This window comes from Salmo salar, chromosome 11, assembly GCF_965601325.2.
Source record: "Salmo salar chromosome 11, fSalSal1, whole genome shotgun sequence".
Classification (NCBI taxonomy): domain Eukaryota; kingdom Metazoa; phylum Chordata; class Actinopteri; order Salmoniformes; family Salmonidae; genus Salmo; species Salmo salar.
In genome coordinates, this window is record NC_138301.1 from 114,078,494 (window position 1) to 114,101,466 (window position 22,973).

A 22,973-nucleotide genomic window follows, 5' to 3' on the forward strand; every position below is an offset into this window, starting at 1 on the left:
TTAAGAGAACATCGCCCCTCGGCCTGTAGCGTTTTAAGAGAACATCGCCCCTCGGCCTGTAGCGTTTTAAGAGAACATCGCCCCTCGGCCTGTAGCGTTTTAAGAGAACATCGCCCCTCGGCCTGTAGCGTTTTAAGAGAACATCGCCCCTCGGCCTGTAGCGTTTTTAGAGAACATCCATCTAATAGGTGACACTCTGTCATCAGACAACAACCCATATGTAGTGGTGTGCTGGAACCTTGAAGAGAGTCGGGGGGGCACGGGACGGTCTGCTTTTGTTCCGCTCTGTCTCTAAGCGACCTCCTCTTTTCCCTGTTATTCCTCAGTTACACTGCCCTGCCTCAGGGGCAGCAGATTGGGCTGTTCTACCATAATAGGATTGTATTGGTTGTTGTGAAAGCATTTTAACACTCTTCCTCCGCTCCATCTCTCTCTCTTGTCCCACTCTCTCTCTCCAGTATCAGTGAGAGCTTCCTGACAGTGAAAGGTGCCGCCCTCTTCCTGCCCCGGGGAAATGGCTCCTCCCCTACCTCTGCTTCCCGCTTCGCTCAGCTCCGCAGCAAACATGCAGGTACAGTACGGAGTACAGACATTATGGGAAACTGAGCACAGTAGTTTCATGTCCAGATCAATCATTGAAATGTATTTTATAAAGCCCTTTTTGACATCAGCAGTTGTCACCAAGTGTTTACCAGTTACCTGGCCTAGACCGCAAAGAGCAAGCAAAGCACCGTGGCCATGAGAAACTCCCTAATTCACGGTTCAATTAGCGGAGAGAGAGATGGAAAGATGCCAGTGATGAAGCATTAATGTGACAAAGAGAAGAGATGAGCAGATATGCAGTCTACTGTAAAGGCCATTAGGATGCTATACTGAGGAATGGAACAGTGTGGTGGTGGTTATCATGGGAACACAGAGTGCAGTGTTAAGTGTGTGTGCGCCCGTCTCTCCAGGTGACCTCCAGCAGCACCTGCAGACCATGTTCACTCTCCTCCGACCAGAGGACAACATCAAACTGGTGAGTAAACACACACACCTGCATGATCAAAACGTCAACGCAATAATCAAGATCTGCTTTTCACGCTTCCTTTCCTTCGCTCTCTCTGCACTTCCCTCCGTCGCTCTCTCTCTCTGTACTTCCCTCTCTCTCTCTCTCTCTCTCTCTCTCTGTACTTCCCTCTCTCTCTCTCTCTCTGTACTTCCCTCTCGCTCTCTCTCTCTCTCTGTACTTCCCTCTCGCTCTCTCTCTCTCTCTGTACTTCCCTCTCTCTCTCTCTCTCTCTCTCTGTACTTCCCTCTCTCTCTCTCTCTCTCTGTACTTCCCTCTCTCTCTCTCTCTCTCTCTCTGTACTTCCCTCTCGCTCTCTCTCTCTCTCTGTACTTCCCTCTCGCTCTCTCTCTCTCTGTACTTCCCTCTCGCTCTCTCTCTCTCTGTACTTCCCTCTCGCTCTCTCTCTCTCTCTGTACTTCCCTCTCGCTCTCTCTCTCTCTCTGTACTTCCCTCTCGCTCTCTCTCTCTCTCTGTACTTCCCTCTCGCTCTCTCTCTCTCTCTGTACTTCCCTCTCGCTCTCTCTCTCTCTCTGTACTTCCCTCTCGCTCTCTCTCTCTCTCTGTACTTCCCTCTCGCTCTCTCTCTCTCTCTGTACTTCCCTGTCGCTCTCTCTCTCTCTGTACTTCCCTCTCGCTCTCTCTCTCTCTGTACTTCCCTCTCGCTCTCTCTCTCTCTCTGTACTTCCCTCTCGCTCTCTCTCTCTCTCTGTACTTCCCTCTCGCTCTCTCTCTCTCTGTACTTCCCTCTCGCTCTCTCTCTCTCTCTCTGTACTTCCCTCTCGCTCTCTCTCTCTCTCTGTACTTCCCTCTCGCTCTCTCTCTCTCTCTGTACTTCCCTGTCGCTCTCTCTCTCTGTACTTCCCTCTCGCTCTCTCTCTCTCTCTGTACTTCCCTCTCGCTCTCTCTCTCTCTCTGTACTTCCCTCTCGCTCTCTCTCTCTCTCTCTGTACTTCCCTCTCGCTCTCTCTCTCTCTCTGTACTTCCCTCTCGCTCTCTCTCTCTCTCTGTACTTCCCTCTCGCTCTCTCTCTCTCTGTACTTCCCTCTATCGCTCTCTCTCTCTCTGTACTTCCCTCTCGCTCTCTCTCTCTCTGTACTTCCCTGTCGCTCTCTTTCTCTCTGTACTTCCCTGTCGCTCTCTCTCTCTCTCTGTACTTCCCTCTCGCTCTCTCTCTCTCTGTACTTCCCTGTCGCTCTCTCTCTCTCTGTACTTCCCTCTCGCTCTCTCTCTCTCTCTGTACTTCCCTCTCGCTCTCTCTCTCTCTGTACTTCCCTCTCGCTCTCTCTCTCTCTCTCTGTACTTCCCTCTGTCGCTCTCTCTCTCTCTGTACTTCCCTCTGTCGCTCTCTCTCTCTCTGTACTTCCCTCTCGCCTCTCGCTCTCTCTCTCTGTACTTCCCTCTCGCTCTCTCTCTCTCTGTACTTCCCTCTCGCTCTCTCTCTCTGTACTTCCCTCTCGCTCTCTCTCTCTGTACTTCCCTCTCGCTCTCTCTCTCTCTCTGTACTTCCCTCCGTTGCTCTCTCTCTCTCTCTGTACTTCCCTCCGTTGCTCTCTCTCTCTCTCTGTACTTCCCTCCGTTGCTCTCTCTCTCTCTCTGTACTTCCCTCTCGCTCTCTCTCTGTACTTCCCTCTCGCTCTCTCTCTCTCTCTGTACTTCCCTCTCGCTCTCTCTCTCTCTCTGTACTTCCCTCTCGCTCTCTCTCTCTCTGTACTTCCCTCTCGCTCTCTCTCTCTCTGTACTTCCCTCCGTCGCTCTCTCTCTCTCTCTCTGTACTTCTCTGTCTCTCTCTCTCTCTCTCTCTGTACTTCCCTCTCGCTCTCTCTCTCTCTGTACTTCCCTCTCGCTCTCTCTCTCTCTGTACTTCCCTCTGTCGCTCTCTCTCTCTCTGTACTTCCCTCTCACTCTCTCTCTCTCTGTACTTCCCTCTCGCTCTCTCTCTCTGTACTTCCCTCTCGCTCTCTCTCTCTGTACTTCCCTCTCGCTCTCTCTCTCTCTCTGTACTTCCCTCTGTTGCTCTCTCTCTCTCTCTGTACTTCCCTCTCGCTCTCTCTCTGTACTTCCCTCTCGCTCTCTCTCTGTACTTCCCTCTCGCTCTCTCTCTCTCTCTGTACTTCCCTCTCGCTCTCTCTCTCTCTCTGTACTTCCCTCTCGCTCTCTCTCTCTCTGTACTTCCCTCTCGCTCTCTCTCTCTCTGTACTTCCCTCCGTCGCTCTCTCTCTCTCTCTCTGTACTTCCCTCTCGCTCTCTCTCTCTCTGTACTTCCCTCTCGCTCTCTCTCTCTCTGTACTTCCCTCTCGCTCTCTCTCTCTCTCTGTACTTCCCTCTCGCTCTCTCTCTCTCTGTACTTCCCTCTCGCTCTCTCTCTCTCTGTACTTCCCTCCGTCGCTCTCTCTCTCTCTCTGTACTTCCCTCTCGCTCTCTCTCTCTCTGTACTTCCCTCTGTCGCTCTCTCTCTCTCTCTGTACTTCTCTGTCTCTCTCTCTCTCTCTCTCTCTCTCTCTCTAGGCTGTCCGGTTGGAGAGTAGCTTGTACCAGGGGACTCGTTACATGGTGGTGGTCTCCACTAACGGCCGTCAGGACACCGAGGAGAGCTTGGTGCTGGGTATGGACTTCAGCCCTGCAGACAGGTGTGTGTGTGGACTCAGTCCAATACGATCTCTATCACAGAGAAATGTGGTGTAGTAACACAGGCTTATTGTGTGGGTCTTCCAGCTCGTGCTCGGTGGGGCTGGTTCTCCCTCTATGGAGCGACTCGCTGATACACCTGGATGGAGACGGGTAACAATGTCTCTCACACATACACACCATACTGACAGGGACACACTCATCTCCACAGATGTATGTTTCAGAGGACTTTCAGGAAAAAGGGACCTTGTAAATTCTTATGAGTGCTTATTTCTCTCTCTCTCTCAGGGGTTTCAGTGTGTCCACTGATAACAGGATCCATGTATTCAAGCCTGTGTCGGTGCAGGCCATGTGGTGAGTACACTTTTCAGAATATTCTGTTTTTGGTTTGTTTCCACCATGCTAGCTAATGTCTGATACACCTCTTCTTTGTTATTTTACCTTGCATACCATTTACCTTTTGATCTTCTCAATTTCTCATCAATGTCACATTCTCCCCCCCCCCCCCCACCCACGGTCTCTCCATCCTTCTCTGCCCATTTCTCTCCATCCCTCTATCTTCTCCCTCTACCCCCTCTCATCCTTCTCTATACCACCCCTCTCCATTTCTCTCCACTCCCCCCCTCTCCATTTCTCTCCACTCCCCCCCTCTCCATTTCTCTCCACTCCCCCCCTCTCCATTTCTCTCCACCCCCCCCTCTCCATTTCTCTCCACTCCCCCCCTCTCCATTTCTCTCCACTCCCCCCCTCTCCATTTCTCTCCACTCCCCCCCCCTCTCCACTCTCCTCTCCACTCCCCCCCCTCTCCACTCTCCTCTCCACTCCCCCCCCCTCTCCACTCTCCTCTCCACTCCCCCCCCCTCTCCACTCTCCTCTCCACTCCCCCCCTCTCCATTTCTCTCCTCTCCTCTCCCCCCCTCTCCATTTCTCTCCACTCCCTCTCCCAGGTCTGCTCTGCAGTCGCTCCACAAGGCGTGTGAGGTGGCTCGTTGCCATAACTACTTCCCCGGCAGTCTGTTCCTGACCTGGGTCAGCTACTACCAGAGCCGGGTCTCCTCTGACCAATCGCGCATCAACGAGTGGAACGCCATGCAGGACGTCCAATCACACCGTGCCGACTCTCCCGTGATGTTCTCTGACGTGTGAGTGTCATAAACGCGCTACATGATGCGTGGGACTGTTTCAACGTTGATGTTTATTTGCCGTGTGTAATCACTACATTGGAAATGTTTTATGACTTGAGGTCCCATGATCAACACATAGCCGATGTGCAGTAAAACAAAACGTGTGTTGTCACCAGAGACATGTATTGTTCAGATGTTGACAGGGCTACAACCAGCTTCACAAGGCTCTGGTCCTGAGGAATAACTATCTCTGCCATCAAGTTCTTGTTTAACTGCCTAATTAGGTGAAGGTGGATTAAGAAGGAGGGTTTAAACATCCTTGCTGTTTCTATGGACCTGAAAGGGACCTTCTAGAAATAGTTATTGTTAAAATCTCACATAGTGCTGGTGTACGCTATACACTACACACACACCGCTATACGCCGCTACACACACTCCGCTATACACTACACACACACCGCTATACGCCGCTACACACACTCCGCTATACACTACACACACACCGCTATACGCCGCTACACACACTCCGCTATACACTACACACACACCGCTATACGCCGCTACACACACTCCGCTATACACTACACACACACCGCTATACGCCGCTACACACACTCCGCTATACACTACACACACACCGCTATACGCCGCTACACACACTCCGCTATACACTACACACACACCGCTATACGCCGCTACACACTACACACACACTGCTATACGCCGCTACACACACTCCGCTATACACTACACACACACCGCTATACGCCACTACACACACTCCGCTATACACTACACACACACCGCTATACGCCGCTACACACACTCCGCTATACACTACACACACACTGCTATACGCCGCTACACACACTCCGCTATACACTACACACACACCGCTATACGCCGCTACACACACTCCGCTATACACTACACACACACTGCTATACGCCGCTACACACACTCCGCTATACACTACACACACACTGCTATACGCCGCTACACACACTCCGCTATACACTACACACACACTGCTATACGCCGCTACACACACTCCGCTATACGCCGCTACACACACTCCGCTATACACTACACACACACTGCTATACGCCGCTACACACACTCCGCTATACACTACACACACACTGCTATACGCCGCTACACACACACCGCTATACGCCGCTACACACACTCCGCTATACACTACACACACACTGCTATACGCCGCTACACACACTCCGCTATACACTACACACACACCGCTATACGCCGCTACACACACACCGCTATACGCTGCTACACACACTCCGCTATACGCCGCTACACACACTCCGCTATACGCCGCTACACACACACCGCTATACGCTGCTACACACACACCGCTATACGCTGCTACACACACACCGCTATACGCCGCTACACACACACCGCTATACGCCGCTACACACACACCGCTATACGCCGCTATACACACTCCGCTATACGCCGCAACACACACACCGCTATACGCTGCTACACACACTCCGCTATACGCCGCAACACACACTCCGCTATACGCCGCAACACACACACCGCTATACGCCGCTACACACACACCGCTATACGCCGCAACACACACACCGCTACACACACTACACACACGCCGCTATACACACTACACACGGTACACACACGCCGCTACACACACACCGCTATACACACGGTACACACACGCCGCTACACACACACCGCTATACGCCGCTACACACACACGCCGCTACACACACACGCCGCTACACACACACGCCGCTACACACACACGCCGCTACACACACACCGCTATACGCCGCTACACACACACCACTATACACGCCACACACAACTATACACTACACACACACCACTATATAACACACACAGACACCACTATACCACTATACAACACACCACTATAACACACACACACACACACCACTACATATTCACAGGTGTATACCACTATTATATAGCTCTGTGGTTTATGGCCTGAAAAAGGGTAGAATGGGAGGGGTTAAGAAAGGGTAGAACGGGAGGGGTTAAGAAAGGGAGGGGTTAAGAAAGGGAGGGGTTAACAAAGGGTAGAAAGGGAGGGGTTAAGAAAGGGAGGGGTTAAGAAAGGGAGGGGTTAAGAACGGGAGGGGTTAAGAAAGGGAGGGGTTAACAAAGGGTAGAAAGGGAGGGGTTAAGAAAGGGTAGAAAGGGAGGGGTTAACAAAGGGTAGAAAGGGAGGGGTTAAGAAAGGGAGGGGTTAACAAAGGGTAGAAAGGGAGGGGTTAAGAAAGGGTAGAAAGGGAGGGGTTAAGAAAGGGTGGGGTTAAGAAAGGGAGGGGTTAACAAAGGGTAGAAAGGGAGGGGTTAAGAAAGGGTAGAAAGGGAGGGGTTAAGAAAGGGTAGAACGGGAGGGGTTAAGAAAGGGAGGGGTTAACAAAGGGTAGAAAGGGAGGGGTTAAGAAAGGGTAGAAAGGGAGGGGTTAACAAAGGGTAGAAAGGGAGGGGTTAACAAAGGGTAGAAAGGGAGGGGTTAAGAAAGGGAGGGGTTAAGAAAGGGAGGGGTTAAGAACGGGAGGGGTTAAGAACGGGAGGGGTTAAGAACGGGAGGGGTTAAGAAAGGGTAGAAAGGGAGGGGTTAACAAAGGGTAGAAAGGGAGGGGTTAACAAAGGGTAGAAAGGGAGGGGTTAAGAAAGGGAGGGGTTAAGAAAGGGAGGGGTTAAGAACGGGAGGGGTTAAGAACGGGAGGGGTTAAGAAAGGGTAGGAATAAAGCTGGAAGGGTCAGCGTTTGAAGTCCAGGAGGGAGGGTTATCTCACACACTTCCACTGCCCCGCTCTGTTTCCAGGCCGACGGAGAGAGAGAGGACAGAGCGGCTCATCAAGACTCGTCTGAGAGAGATCATGATGCATAAAGACCTGGAGAATGTCACCTGCAAAGAGGTGTGTTCATAACATGCCCTCATAGTTTTTACATTGTCTGTTAGTAGCGTGGTGGAAATGCACATTGTGTGTATGAGCGTATAACCTGTGTGTCTGTCCTAGATCCGCACAGAGCTGGAGGTGCACATGGTGTGTAACCTGTGTGAGTTTAAGGAGTACATAGACAACGAGATGATCCTGATCCTGGGTCAGATGGACAGTCCCACTGAGATATTTGACCATGTTTACCTGGTAGGTCGGTCGATTGGTCTCTCTGGCATTCTTTTCTGATTCTATCCCAGTCTTTTCTCTAGTAATCCTTACTGTTAAACTGGCTATTATTGTCGGCCATTAAACTGGCTTCCACATGACCTTAAGGGGTAAAGGCACATTGGAAAAAAAGCTGGACTGGAGTGGAACTGATCTTAGTGTTTTTGTTTCCCTCCAGGGCTCTGAGTGGAACGCATCCAATTTGGAAGAGCTGCAGAACAGTGGGTAAGTCTTGTTCTAGAGAACTACTACTCCCATACTGCACTGCTCATAAAATTCAAAATCTCAATTCTATTGACATTTCCATTGCCTATCTATAATGACAACCTGGCCACCTCTCTCTCCTTCCCTTGTTCCTCTTTCTCCCTTCATTCCTTCCCTTTTCTCTCCCTCATCCTCATCCTCCCCAGTGTGCAGTATATTCTGAACGTGACGAGGGAGATTGACAACTTCTTCCCAGGTGTGTTTGAGTACCATAACATCCGTGTGTATGATGAAGAGGCTACAGACCTGCTGGCCTATTGGAACGACACCTACAAGTTCATCTCCAGAGCCAGGTGAGTCACTACTGGACTGGCCGACTGACTCAGACCTCTGTGGACTCTCTCTTTCTCTCAACTCTCTCTTTCTCTCAACTCTCTCTTTCTCTCAACTCTCTCTTTCTCTCTTAACTCTCAACTCTCTCTTTCTCTCAACTCTCTCTTTCTCTCAACTCTCTCTTTCTCTCAACTCTCTCTTTCTCTCAACTCTCAACTCTCTTAACTCTCTCTTTCTCTCAACTCTCTCTTTCTCTCAACTCTCTCAACTCTCTCAACTCTCTCTTTCTCTCAACTCTCTCTTCAAATCAAATCAAATCAAATTTATTTTTATATAGCCCTTCGTACATCAGCTGATATTCTCAAAGTGCTGTACAGAAACCCAGCCTAAAACCCCAAACAGCAAGCAAAGCATGTGAAAGAAGCACGGTGGCTAGGAAAAACTCCCTAGGAAAAACTCCCTAGAAAGGCCAAAAACCTAGGAAGAAACCTAGAGAGGAACCAGGCTATGAGGGGTGGCCAGTCCTCTTCTGGCTGTGCAGGGTGGATATTAAAACAGAACATGGTCAAAATGTTAAAATGTTAAAATGTTCATAAATGACCAGCATGGTCAAATAATAATAATCATAGTAGTTGTCGAGGGTGCAACAAGCACGTCCGGTGAACAGGTCAGGGTTCCATAGCCGCAGGCAGAACAGTTGAAACTGGAGCAGCAGCACGGCCAGGTGGACTGGGGACAGCAAGGAGTCATCATACCAGGTAGTCCTGAGGCATGGTCCTAGGGCTCAGGTCCTCCGAGAGAAAGACAGAAAGAGAGAAAGAGAGAATTAGAGAGAGCATATTTAAATACACACAGGACACCGGATAAGACAAGAGAAATACTCCAGATGTAACAGACTGACCCTAGCCCCCCGACACATAAACTACTGCAGCATAAATACTGGAGGCTGAGACAGGAGGGATCAGAAGACACTGTGGCCCCATCCGATGATACCCCCGGACAGGGCCAAACAGGCAGGATATAACCCCACCCACTTTGCCAAAGCACAGCCCCCACACCACTAGAGGGATGTCTCCAACCACCAACTTACCGTCCTAAGACAAGGCCGAGTATAGCCCACAACGATCTCCGCCATGGCACAACCCAAGGGGGGGGGGGGGGGGGCGCCAACCCAGACAGGAAGACCACGTCAGTGACTCAACCCACTCAAGTGACGCACCCCTCCCATGGACGGCATGGAAGAACACCAGTAGGCCAGTGACTCAGCCTCTGTAAAAGGGTTAGAGGCAGAGAATCCCAGTGGAAAGAGGGGAACCGGCAAGGCAGAGACAGCAAGGGCGGTTCGTTGCTCCAGCCTTTCCGTTCACCTTCACACTCCTGGGCCAGACTATACTTAATCATAGGACCTACTGAAGAGATAAGTCTTCAGTAAAGACTTAAAGGTTGAGACTGAGTCTGCGTCTCTCACATTGGTAGGCAGACCATTCCATAAAAATGGAGCTCTATAGGAGAAAGCCCTACCTCCAGCCGTTTGCTTAGAAATTCTAGGGACAATTAGGAGGCCTGCGTCTTGTGACCGTAGCGTACGTGTAGGTATGTACGGCAGGACCAAATCGGAAAGATAGGTAGGAGCAAGCCCATGTAATGCTTTGTAGGTTAGCAGTAAAACCTTGAAATCAGCCCTTGCCTTAACAGGAAGCCAGTGTAGGGAGGCTAACACTGGAGTAATATGATCAAATTTTTTGGTTCTAGTCAGGATTCTAGCAGCCGTATTTAGCACTAACTGAAGTTTATTTAGTGCTTTATCCGGGTAGCCGGAAAGTAGAGCATTGCAGTAGTCCAGCCTAGAAGTAACAAAAGCATGGATTAATTTTTCTGCGTCATTTTTGGACAGAAAATTTCTGATTTTTGCAATGTTACGTAGATGGAAAAAAGCTGTCCTTGAAACAGTCTTGATATGTTCTTCAAAAGAGAGATCAGGGTCCAGAGTAACGCCGAGGTCCTTCACAGTTTTATTTGAGACGACTGTACAACCATCCAGATTAATTGTCAGATTCAACAGAAGATCTCTTTGTTTCTTGGGACCTAGAACAAGCATCTCTGTTTTGTCCGAGTTTAAAAGTAGAAAGTTTGCAGCCATCCACTTCTTTATGTCTGAAACACAGGCTTCTAGCGAGGGCAATTTTGGGGCTTCACCATGTTTCATTGAAATGTACAGCTGTGTGTCGTCTGCATAGCAGTGAAATTTAACATTATGTTTTCGAATGACATCCCCAAGAGGTAAAATATATAGTGAAAACAATAGTGGTCCTAAAACGGAACCTTGAGGAACACCGAAATTTACAATTGATTTGTCAGAGGACAAACCATTCACAGAGACAAACTGATATCTTTCCGACAGATAAGATCTAAACCAGGCCAGAACTTGTCCATGTAGACCAATTTGGGTTTCCAATCTCTCCAAAAGAATGTGGTGATCGATGGTATCAAAAGCGGCACTAAGATCTAGGAGCACGAGGACAGATGCAGAGCCTCGGTCTGACGTCATTAAAAGGTCATTTACCACCTTCACAAGTGCAGTCTCAGTGCTATGATGGGGTCTAAAACCAGACTGAAGCGTTTCGTATACATTGTTTGTCTTCAGGAAGGCAGTCAGTTGCTGTGCAACAGCTTTTTCTAAAATTTTGGAGAGGAATGGAAGATTCGATATAGGCCGATAGTTTTTTATAATTTCTGGATCAAGATTCGGCTTTTTCAAGAGAGGCTTTATTACTGCCACTTTTAGTGAGCTTGGTACACATCCGGTGGATAGAGAGCCGTTTATTATGTTCAACATAGGAGGGCCAAGCACAGGAAGCAGCTCTTTCAGTAGTTTAGTTGGAATAGGGTCCAGTATGCAGCTTGAGGGTTTGGAGGCCATGATTATTTTCATCATTGCGTCAAGAGATATAGTACTAAAACACTTTAGTATCTCCCTTGATCCTAGGTCCTGGCAGAGTTGTGCAGACTCAGGACAATGGAGCTTTGGAGGAATACCCAGATTTAAAGAGGAGTCTGTAATTTGCTTTCTAATGATCATGATCTTTTCCTCAAAGAAGTTCATAAATTTATTACTGCTGAAGTGAAAGCCATCCTCCATTTGCGAAGGCTGCTTTTTAGTTAGCTTTGCGACAGTATCAAAAAGAAATTTCGGATTGTTCTTATTTTCCTCAATTAAGTTGGAAAAATAGGATGATCGAGCAGCAGTAAGGGCTCTTCGATACTGCACGGTACTGTCTTTCCAAGCTAGTCGGAAGACTTCCAGTTTGGTGTGGCGCCATTTCCGTTCCAATTTTCTGGAAGCTTGCTTCAGAGCTCGTGTATTTTCTGTATACCAGGGAGCTAGTTTCTTATGACAGATGTTTTTAGTTTTTAGGGGTGCAACTGCATCTAGGGTATTGCGCAAGGTTAAATTGAGTTCCTCGGTTAGGTGGTTAACTGATTTTTGTCCTCTGACGTCCTTGGGTAGGCAGAGGCAGTCTGGAAGGGCATCAAGGAATCTTTGGGTTGTCTGAGAATTTATAGCACGACTTTTAATGCTCCTTGGTTGGGGTCTGAGCAGATTATTTGTTGCAATTGCAAACGTAATAAAATGGTGGTCCGATAGTCCAGGATTATGAGGAAAAACATTTAGATCCACAACATTTATTCCATGGGACAAAACTAGGTCCAGAGTATGACTGTGGCAGTGAGTAGGTCCAGAGACATGTTGGACAAAACCCACTGAGTCGATGATGGCTCCGAAAGCCTTTTGGAGTGGGTCTGTGGACTTTTCCATGTGAATGTTAAAGTCACCAAAAATTAGAATATTATCTGCTATGACTACAAGATCCGATAGGAATTCAGGGAACTCAGTGAGGAACACTGCATATGGCCCAGGAGGCCTATAAACAGTAGCTATAAAAAGTGAGTGAGTAGGCTGCATAGATTTCATGACTAGAAGCTCAAAAGACGAAAACGTCATTGTTGTTTTTTTTTTTGTAAATTGAAATTTGCTATCGTAAATGTTAGCAACACCTCCGCCTTTGCCGGATGCACGGGGGGTATGGTCACTAATGTAACCTGGGGGTGAGGCCTCATTTAACACAGTAAATTCATCAGGCTTAAGCCATGTTTCAGTCAGGCCAATCACATCAAGATTATTATCAGTGATTAGTTCATTGACTATAACTGCCTTGGAAGTGAGGGATCTAACATTAAGTAACCCAATTTTGAGATGTGAGGTATCACAATCTCTTTCAATAATGGCAGGAATGGAGGAGGTCTTTATACTAGTGAGATTGCTAAAGCGAACACCGCCATTTTTAATTTTGCCCAACCTAGATCGAGGCACAGACACGGTCTCAATGGGGGAAGCTGAGCTGACTACACTGACTGTGCTAGTGGCAGACTCCACTAAGCTGGCAGGCTGGCTAACAGCCTGCTGCCTGGCCTGCACCCTATTTCATTGTGGAGCTAGAGGAGTTAGAGCCCTGTCTATGTTCGTAGATAAGATGAGAGCACCCCTCCAGCTAGGATGGAGTCCGTCACTCCTCAACAGGCCAGGCTTGGTCCTGTTTGTGGGTGAGTCCCAGAAAGAGGGCCAATTATCTACAAATTCTATCTTTTGGGAGGGGCAGAAAACAGTTTTCAACCAGCGATTGAGTTGTGAGACTCTGCTGTAGAGCTCATCACTCCCCCTAACTGGGAGGGGGCCAGAGACAATTAATCGATGCCGACACATCTTTCTAGCTGATTTACACGCTGAAGCTATGTTGCGCTTGGTGACCTCTGACTGTTTCATCCTAACATCGTTGGTGCCGACGTGGATAACAATATCTCTATACTCTCTACACTCGCCAGTTTTAGCTTTAGCCAGCACCGTCTTTAGATTAGCCTTAACGTCGGTAGCCCTGCCCCCTGGTAAACAGTGTATGATCGCTGGATGATTAGTTTTAAGTCTAATACTGCGGGTAATGGAGTCGCCAATGACTAGGGTTTTCAATTTGTCAGAGCTAATGGTGGGAGCCGTCGGCGTCTCAGACCCCACAACGGGAGGAGTAGAGACCAGAGAAGTCTCGGCCTCCGACTCCGACTCGCTTAATGGGGAGAACCGGTTGAAAGTTTCTGTCGGCTGAATAAGCGACACCGGTTGAGCATTCCTACAGCGTTTCCCTCCAGAAGCCATGAGAAAGATGTCCGGCTGCGGGGACCGTGCGAGGGGGTTTATACTAACGTTACTATCTGTACTTACTGGTGGCACAGACGCTGTTTCATCCTTTCCTACACTGAAATTACCCTTGCCTAACGATCGCGTCTGAAGCTGGGCTTGCAGCACAGCTATCCTTGCCGTAAGGCGATCGTTCTCCTGTATATTATAAATACAACGACTGCAATTAGAAGGCATCATGTTAATGTTACTTAGCTTCGGCTGTTTGAAGTCCTGACGAACCATGTCCAGATAAAACCTCCGGGGATGAATGAAAAAAGTTGAGTGAGGAAAAAAGTTGAGTGAGGGAAAAAGTAAAAATATACGGTAATGAAAAAGTAAAAAACCGTCAGGTATCAAAGTAAGATCGGCAACAAAAACGCACAGCAGCGTAAACAAGTCTGCAAGTTGTGACTCTCTCTTTCTCTCAACTCTGTCTTTCTCTCAACTCTGTCTTTCTCTCAACTCTCTCAACTCTCTCTTTCTCTCAACTCTCTCTCTCTCAACTCTCTCAACTCTCTTTCTCTCAACTCTCTTTCTCTCAACTCTCTCAACTCTCTTTCTCTCAACTCTCTCTTTCTCTCAACTCTCTCTTAACTCTCTCTTTCTCTCAACTCTCTCTTTCTCTCAACTCTCTCTTTCTCTCAACTCTCTCTTTCTCTCAACTCTCTCTTTCTCTCAACTCTCTCTTTCTCTCAACTCTCTCTTTCTCTCAACTCTCTCTTTCTCTCAACTCTCTCTTAACTCTCAACTCTCTTTCTCTCTTAACTCTCTTAACCTCTCTTTCTCTCTTAACTCTCTTAACTCTCTCTTTCTCTCTTAACTCTCTTAACTCTCTCTTTCTCTCAACTCTCAACTCTCTTTCTCTCAACTCTCTTTCTCTCAACTCTCTCTTTCTCTCAACTCTCTCTCAACTCTCTCTTTCTCTCAACTCTCTTTCTCTCAACTCTCTTTCTCTCAACTCTCTCTTTCTCTCAACTCTCTCAACTCTCTCTTTCTCTCAACTCTCTCAACTCTCTCTTTCTCTCAACTCTCTCTTTCTCTCAACTCTCTCGCCACATTAACTTTCACTCACATCTTTCTAGAGATGGGTCTCTGTGTTTCTCTCTGTCTTTCCCATCTTTGTCTGTCTCTCTAATGTTTCTGATCTCTGCTCCTATGTCATTACGTTAACCAGTTATAGTGTGTGTGTTAAATAATGTCTCGTCGTGTCCCTGTAGGAAAGCAGGAGCTAAGTGTTTGGTTCACTGTAAGATGGGTGTGAGTCGCTCTGCGTCCACGGTGATAGCCTACGCTATGAAGGAGTACGGCTGGGACCTGGAGAGAGCATTCAACTTCGTTAAGGAACGACGTGCTGTCACCAAACCTAACCCCTCCTTCATGAGACAGCTAGAGGAGTACCAGGGCATACTGCTGGCCAGGTACACACACACACACACTGCACTAGCTAATACACATACCCATTCACTCTCACTCAGGTTGCATTGTCTGTCACTTACAGCACAAACCCAGTAAAGACATTCTAAGCAGATGTTAGTTGTGAGAAACACACTGTTCTTTCCATGAGACTGACCAGTAAATCCAGGTGAAGCTATGTTCCCTTACTGATGTCACTTGTTAAATCCACTTCAGTCAGTGTAGATGAAGGAGAGGAGACAGGTTAAAGAAGGTTTAAAACGCCTTCATACAACAGAGACAGGGATTGTGTGTCATTCAGAGGGTGAAGGGGAAGACTAATAATTAAAGTGCCTTTGAATGGGGTATGGTAGTAGGTGCCAGGCGCACTGGTTTGTGTCAAGAACTGCAACGCTGCTGGGTTTTTCACTCTCAACAGTTTCTCGTGTGTATCAAGAATGGTCCACCACCCAAAGGACACCCAGCCACCTTGGAACGCTTTCAACACCTTGTAGAGTCCATGCCCCAATGAATTAAGATGGTTTTCAGGGCAAAAAGGGTGCAACTTAATGTTAGGAATGTGTTCCTAATGTTTTGTACACGTGTGTGTGTGTGTGTGTGTGTGTGTGTGTGTGTGTGTGTGTGTGTGTGTGTGTGTGTGTGTGTGTGTGTGCCTCACACATAAACACACAAGTAACTCCTGGTGTGAATTACCCATGAGTCAGGGGAATTACCCATGAGTCAGCCGGGCCCATGAGTCAGTTTTCAGTCAGCCAATGAGCAGCCAGTCTGGTATGGAGCTGGATGGAGGAGCCTACCAGAAACTAGTATTTAATGTTGATCTCTTCTCTCAATTCCCTCTTTTTTCCTCTTCTTCGGTCATTCTTTCCTTTCTCCCCTGCCTCTCTCCAACTCCCCTCTCTCGCATTACCCTCGCCCCCCCTCTTTCTCTCTCCACTACCCCCTCTCTCCACTACCCCCTCTCTCTCCACTACCCTCTCTCTCCCCCCTCTCTCTCCACTACCCTCTCTCTCCACTACCCTCTCTCTCCACTACCCTCTCTCTCCACTACCCTCTCTCCCCCCTCTCTCTCCACTACCCTCTCTCCCCCTCTCTCTCCACTACCCTCTCTCCCCCCTCTCTCTCCACTACCCTCTCTCCCCCCTCTCTCTCCACTACCCTCTCTCTCCACTACCCTCTCTCTCCACTACCCTCTCTCCCCCTCTCTCTCCACTACCCTCTCTCCCCCTCTCTCTCCACTACCCTCTCTCCACTACCCTCTCTCCCCCCTCTCTCTCCACTACCCTCTCTCCCCCTCTCTCTCCACTACCCTCTCTCCCCCCTCTCTCTCCACTACCCTCTCTCCCCCTCTCTCTCCACTACCCTCTCTCCCCCCTCTCTCTCCACTACCCTCTCTCCCCCTCTCTCTCCCCCTCTCTCTCCACTACCCTCTCTCCCCCTCTCTCTCCCCCCTCTCTCTCCACTACCCTCTCTCCCCCCTCTCTCTCCACTACCCTCTCTCCCCCTCTCTCTCCACTACCCTCTCTCCCCCTCTCTCTCCACTACCCTCTCTCTCCACTACCCTCTCTCCCCCTCTCTCTCCACTACCCTCTCTCCACTACCCTCTCTCCCCCCTCTCTCTCCACTACCCTCTCTCCCCCTCTCTCTCCACTACCCTCTCTCCCCCTCTCTCTCCCCCCTCTCTCTCCACTACCCTCTCTCTCCCCCGTCTCTCTCCACTACCCTCTCTCCCCCTCTCTCTCCACTACCCTCTCTCTCCACTACCCTCTCTCCCCCTCTCTCTCCACTACCCTCTCTCCATTACCCTCTCTCCCCCCTCTCTCTCCACTACCCTCTCTCTCCACTACCCTCTCTCCCCCCTCTCTCTCCACTACCCTCTCTCTCCACTACCCCCCCAGTAAGCAGAGACACAACAAGCTGTGGCGTTCCCACTCGGACAGTGACCTATCGGAGCACCACGAGCCGCTGTGTAAGACCGTCCAACACCCCCACACCCTGGGCCGCTCCCACCCTCGTAACCAGGGTAACAGCCCCGCCGCCCCCTCCCTGCAGGAGCTGCTGCAGCCGCTGGGATCCCCCTCCAACACGGGCCAGGTGGTGCGGTCCATCTCTGAGTGTGGGACCCCTTCTAGTGCAGGGAAGGTGGTACAGTCCAGTAGCCAGCCCAATACTACTGCTACCCAGGAGAATAATCTGGACACTAACCAGGAGACTAGGACTGAAGCTCTGTTGACCTCCACAACCGGGGACCGGTCGTTAGGCACCGGGGACCGGTCGTTAGGCACCGGGGACCAGAATCCTTCAACAGCAGCTACTATTGGTTCCACTGGTTCCCAGGCCCAGGGGGAGTCTGTGTGTTCCCAGTCACCCCCTCTTTCCAACGGCCTGTGTGATTATGAAGAGGACCCCTCAACCCCTCTCCCTCAGCCGCGGGCGGCCACTGTGGTGCCTAACATTTCCACGGTAACCGTGGCGGAGACCGTGCCGGTCGGACGCCCTCATTCGCCCCCTATCCACCACCTCCTTGTCTCCCCCGCCACCCTTCCAACCCCCTCCGATGAAGACGAGACTCCGAAAGCCAAGGAGCCGTCCACCACCTTGCCTAAGGAAAAATACTGCCAGCTGCAGGTGACACCATCAGTGCCTGAGTCATCGTCGATGACCCCGGAAACAAGCACACAAACAGCAGGACCACAAGAGCCGTCCACACCAGTGCCTGACAAGAAACTAGACTGTGACCAGCGGTTACCTGGGGCATCATTGGGCAGTTCAGCATTACAACAACCCTCCAGTATTGAGGTACTCATCATTAGTCAGCCCAGTGCTCCCCCTCAGGACCCTGCTCTCGAGGCGGAGGGGTCCTCGGCTCTCAGCACAGACCACATCAACTTCTTCAGCGCCAGAGAGAAGTTCCAGGGCCTGACTCAGGATGGGAGGACCCGTTGCCTTTCTGATCAGGCACTGCAGCAGACACCTCAGCCCATACCCAGGGATCCAGGACAGGAACAGCAGGAGGATCCCTCTGCTGTGGCGACTGGGGAGGAGGAGGAGGTCGAGGAGAGGAAGAGGGTGAGACTATTTGAATGATTTTGATCAAATCCTGTGATGAGTCTTTGCACTGTAATAAAGGCAATTGGTGATTTAATTAGGGTTTGACTATCTGTAGTTGCAATACAACTGTTCCACACAGAAGCATGTTCATACAGAAATACACTCACCGGACAGTTTATTACCCTGTTCACAAAAATGCATTGCTCCTACAGACAGTGAGTCACGTAGCTGTGGCTTGCTATTTAAAGCAGGCAGACAGGCATCGAGGCATTCAGTTACTGTTTGATTGAATGTTAGAATGGGCAAAACGACTGACCTAAGCAACTTTTAGCGTGGTATGATTGTCGGTGCCAGTATCTCAGAAACAGCCGCCCACCTGGGCTTTTCACGCACGACAGTGTCTTGGGTTTACCGAGAACGGTAGGATAAACCAAAAATATCAAGTCAGCGGCAGAGAGGTCAAAGGAGAATGGCAAGAATCGTGCAAGCTAACAGGCGGGCCCCAAACGGACAAATAACAGTGGTGTGCAGAATGGCATCTCGGAATGCACAACTCGTTGCTCTTTGTCACAGATGGGTTCCACTCTTATCAGCTAAAAACTGGATGTCAGATAGCCTAGCGGGTTAAGAGCATTGGGCCAGTAACCGAAAGGTTGCTGGTACGAATCCCGAGCCGACTAGGTGAAACATCTGTCTGTGCCCTTGAGCAAGACACTTAATGCTCCTGTAAGTCACTCTGGATAACAGCACCTGCTAAATCAGGGGTTCCCAAACTTTTTCACTCGTGGCCCCTCTTCCAGCATTGGGGAACATCCCGCGCCCCCAGCTAGCACCCACGTCTATTTCTATGGGCACAAGCACCGTTCATGACACCACAAACTGTTCACACTGCTCTTGTTGGAAAGAATTTTGCAGGTTTAAAGCTTATTTCCTGCAGTTCTTTACATTTTGTCATGGGGTGGAAAGAACATTTTGCAGATGTTAAAGCTAATTTTCTTGCAATTCTACACATTTTGCCATGTATAATGTGTATTCATGTGATATTTAGTGACAAAAAAATGACAACAAAATCTATGGGCTAAAAAAACCAAAAGAAATGCTAGCTAAGATGGGCCAGTCCGATCTGCAGCAACTGCGTGATGCATCAGCATGGAACAACATACCTGTTGAACGTTTCTGACCTGTAGAATCCATGCCCTGAAGATATGAGTACCTAATAGATTCAGTTGTGTGTTTGTGTTCTCCAACATCACCACCCAGTGGTGTTAGTGGGGATCTTAAGAAAATTAATTTAGGCTACCAACTTGCAAAAGGACTACTTCTATATTGTTATTTATTGTACTGATTGCTGTTCTTTCTCTCAGGAGAGCATTGTCTCTGTTCACCTCATAGTCACTGAACTGGAGTCCATGACGCACACTGTGGCCCCTCCCCCTGGCCCTCCCAGCCAACCAGAGCCTACTGCTTCCCAGGACCACGAAGTGGGTCAGTCAAACCAGGAAGTAGAGGGCAAAGATGCAGAGTCACAGCAAGAAGTGGAGGTTGTCAAAGAGGAAGTGAAGGATGAAGCAGAAGAGATGGAAGCAGTCTCCCACTCTCCTCCCGCCCCTCACTCTGCTGATTGGGCGATGGGCTCTGTGCGCCGCGTCACCCAACAGCTGGAGCAGCGAATGAGGCAGGACTCCCCTTCCCCTCCTCCACCTTCCCTCCCCCCCACCCACCCCCATCGTCGCTCCCCTCTCTTCCCTCACTCAAGAGAACACTCCCCTCCTGCCTCTCACCCCTTCCCAGAGACAAACTCCAACCCCCAGAATGCACCACGCTGCCTGCAGGGGTCAGAGGTCAGCACTGTGCAGGAAAAGGATGGGGGCTGTAGTCCTATGGAGGAAGATGGAGGACAGGAGGCTTGGAGAGAAGGTTTACATGAAGACAGTGTCCAAATGCACAAACACAACCTTAGTGATGGCAGCCTTGCATCTACCCTCCACCCTACCCTCATCACCCCTCTCTATCCTACCCTAAACTCCGTCATCGACCCCCTCTCTTCCGTGGATTTCCTGTGTCTGGAGGGGGTGACAGAGTTTGAGTCGGGCACAGACTGGGACAGTCTCCCGGGTCGAGGACTCCCCGGTGACGACATCATGAGGGAGACATGGGAAACTCTGCGGGAGCTGGGGGCGTTCCTTCGCCAGGTGAGCGGGGGCGGAGCCAAGGTACCCAGGTGTGTGGGCCAGGTGTGGGGGGAAGGTACGCAGGCGAGGCAGAAGAGGGTCAGGGGTGGCGACAGGCAGAGAGCCAGGGAGGTGGAGGCACGGATTCGCCAGGCTGGGCTTACACCGCCCTCCCTGATGAAGCGCTCTGCCTCATTGGCTAAGCTGGGCTGCTTAGAGCTGTCGGCCAATGACCTGAGCAATTGGGATATTAGCCCCACCTCTCTGGCGACACCCGCTGTGGAACCCCTCCTTCCTTCCACAGCAGCTGACGAGTCCTCCAGGAAACTGAGGGTGCTGTTCCACAATGCCCTGTGTCCTTCTGTCTCGACCAGCAGGCAAGAGTCCCTCACCAACAGAGCGGAGAGGCCTTGTGAGAGTGGACACACCCCCTCAGAACACTTGCATTCTCCTACATCCAATCAAGGCTGGCAGAAGGGGAAACGTCGTGACTCTGGCCACGCCCCCTCGCTGACGCCTGACCTGATCTCCGTGGCAACACGACAGCAGTACGGAAGGACACACCCCCTACGTAGGCTGAAGAAACGGACTGTCAGCACCCTCTACCACACTATGTGACCCTCACTGTGTGTGAGAGAGTGATGAAAACTGGTTCATTTCTTTCTGGAACTATTTGAAAGCTGGTCAAACGCCAGCCACTTCCCTTAGCCCCTACCACCTTCCCTGGCAGATGATAGTCAGATGTGTGTAAAATATGCCAGCCTCCTCTAGGATCATTGGAAGGCTAGATGGATTATAGCTAACACAAAGCTGATCGCTTCAGGGCGTGAGGGCATCATGTATGTAGTGACTTCTAGGATGTGTAATGTTTCTTGTTGCATACTGTATGTAGTGTGTATTTGAGTTATCATTTTAGGATGTCCTTTGTTTTCTATTGGTTGGAGTCTGAACTGTTTGTGTGAGGCAGAATATCTCCGTGTGTGTGTGTGTTTTAAAATAATGTTTGACTTTTGTGTACATAATAGGAAGTGTGTGTGGGACTGAAAAGTGCAGTTTCTCCCTTCCTATCAGAAATAACAATGATATGGGGAGGTTTCTCAAATATGCACTTTAGTGTTTTTTGATTAATGTATGGTTCCTACTCTTGGAGCATGCTTAATGTGAGTTGAATAGTTGTGAGTATTTTACAGTGCAGAAATGTCATTTCCTTTTAAATCTGTAAATATTCTCATTTTTTTATGTGCTTAAACTGTGACCAATAAATAATGACAACTTAACTCCGACTGTTTCTCAAAAGGACCACAAAATATTTCTTTACGTATGACATATAGACTGACGACAGAACGGTGTGCAATGTTGAATTCAATGGAAATGGTTCTGTACAGAACGAGTTAAGAACCGTTCTGTACAGAACCAGTTAAGAACCGTTGTGATTACGGTGAGCTGCATGAGTTTTGGCATTTCAGATGTTCACACCCATATTAATCAGGCCACACCTCACCATCCAAACCTGCACTTTCACCACGTGTCATTCAGTACAAACTGCACGCACCCCAGTTCTTCCTCTGTCCTTTACTTCTCAAAGCTCATTGGAGGAGGAAGTCGACCTTGGATCCTCTCCTCCAATGAGCTTTGAGAACTTAACTACTGTAGTAATATCTTCAGGCACAACCTTTTTGTTTTCAAAAGACATTCAAAAGAGAGAAATGGTAATGGCATCTTTTTGTAGGCACTAACTCTGCCATGGTTCGTTGGAGAAAATGAATGGCTATTTTGGATAAACACAGGCTTAGGAGACCTAATACGTTCTGTTTGATAATCATCAGCTAATTTCACTTGAAGAATTAGTCAATAAAAAAAACAAAGGCTTCATTAAGGTCATGTTCGCTGCTATTATCTCAGGACAAAATAATAAGCCACTGTTAACTCAGACCAAATGTTCTGCATTTATTCCAAAACCCCATTCATTTATCCTATAGGGATGGCTGAACAAAAATATCAAAGATTTTACTGAGTTACAGTTCATATATTCATTAGGCCCTAATCCATAGATTTAAAGTGGTTGTTCCACTGGATATCATAAGGTGAATGCACCAATTTGTAAGTCGCTCTGGATAAGAGTGTCTGCTAAATGACTTAAATGTAAATGTAAATTTCACATGACTGGGCAGGGGTGCAGCCATAGGCCCACCCACTCAGAATTAGTTTTTTCCCACAAAAGGAGTTTATAACAGAGGGAAATACTCCTCAGCACCCCCCTTCAGATTATCCTGCAGGTGAAGAAGCCGGATGTGGACGGACATACGTGGTATGCGGCCAACTTCTCTAAAACGATGTTGGAGGTGCCTTATGGTACAGAAATGAACATAAAATTCTCTGGCAACAGCTCTGGTGGACATTCCTACAGTCAATTGCACACACCCTCAAAACATCTGTGGTGTTGTGTGATAAAATAACACATTTTAGAGGAGCCTTTTATTGTCCCTAGCACAAGGTGCAATGATCATTCTGTTTAATCAGCTTCTTGATATGCCACACCTGTCAGGTGGATGGATTATCTTGGGAAAGGAGAAATGC

At 49.1% G+C, this 22,973-nt stretch overlaps 1 protein-coding gene across 3 annotated transcripts in view; it reads left to right on the top strand.

Annotated features, from left to right (window-relative positions):
• LOC106563791 (uncharacterized) overlaps positions 1–21,673 on the top strand; it is a 77,093-nt gene extending 55,420 nt beyond the window's left edge. For all 3 annotated transcript variants that reach the window (XM_014129649.3, XM_014129648.2, XM_014129647.3), the window contains 13 exons: positions 459–571; positions 954–1,018; positions 3,557–3,678; positions 3,764–3,829; positions 3,965–4,030; positions 4,624–4,818; positions 7,652–7,745; positions 7,848–7,976; positions 8,173–8,219; positions 8,405–8,551; positions 14,979–15,179; positions 17,073–18,243; positions 19,590–21,673. In XM_014129649.3, coding sequence (XP_013985124.1) covers positions 459–571; positions 954–1,018; positions 3,557–3,678; positions 3,764–3,829; positions 3,965–4,030; positions 4,624–4,818; positions 7,652–7,745; positions 7,848–7,976; positions 8,173–8,219; positions 8,405–8,551; positions 14,979–15,179; positions 17,073–18,243; positions 19,590–21,014 — 3,841 coding nt within the window. In that variant the 3' untranslated portion in view covers positions 21,015–21,673. The remainder of the gene's footprint in view (positions 1–458; positions 572–953; positions 1,019–3,556; positions 3,679–3,763; positions 3,830–3,964; positions 4,031–4,623; positions 4,819–7,651; positions 7,746–7,847; positions 7,977–8,172; positions 8,220–8,404; positions 8,552–14,978; positions 15,180–17,072; positions 18,244–19,589) is intronic.
• The last annotated feature ends 1,300 nt before the right edge of the window (positions 21,674–22,973 follow it).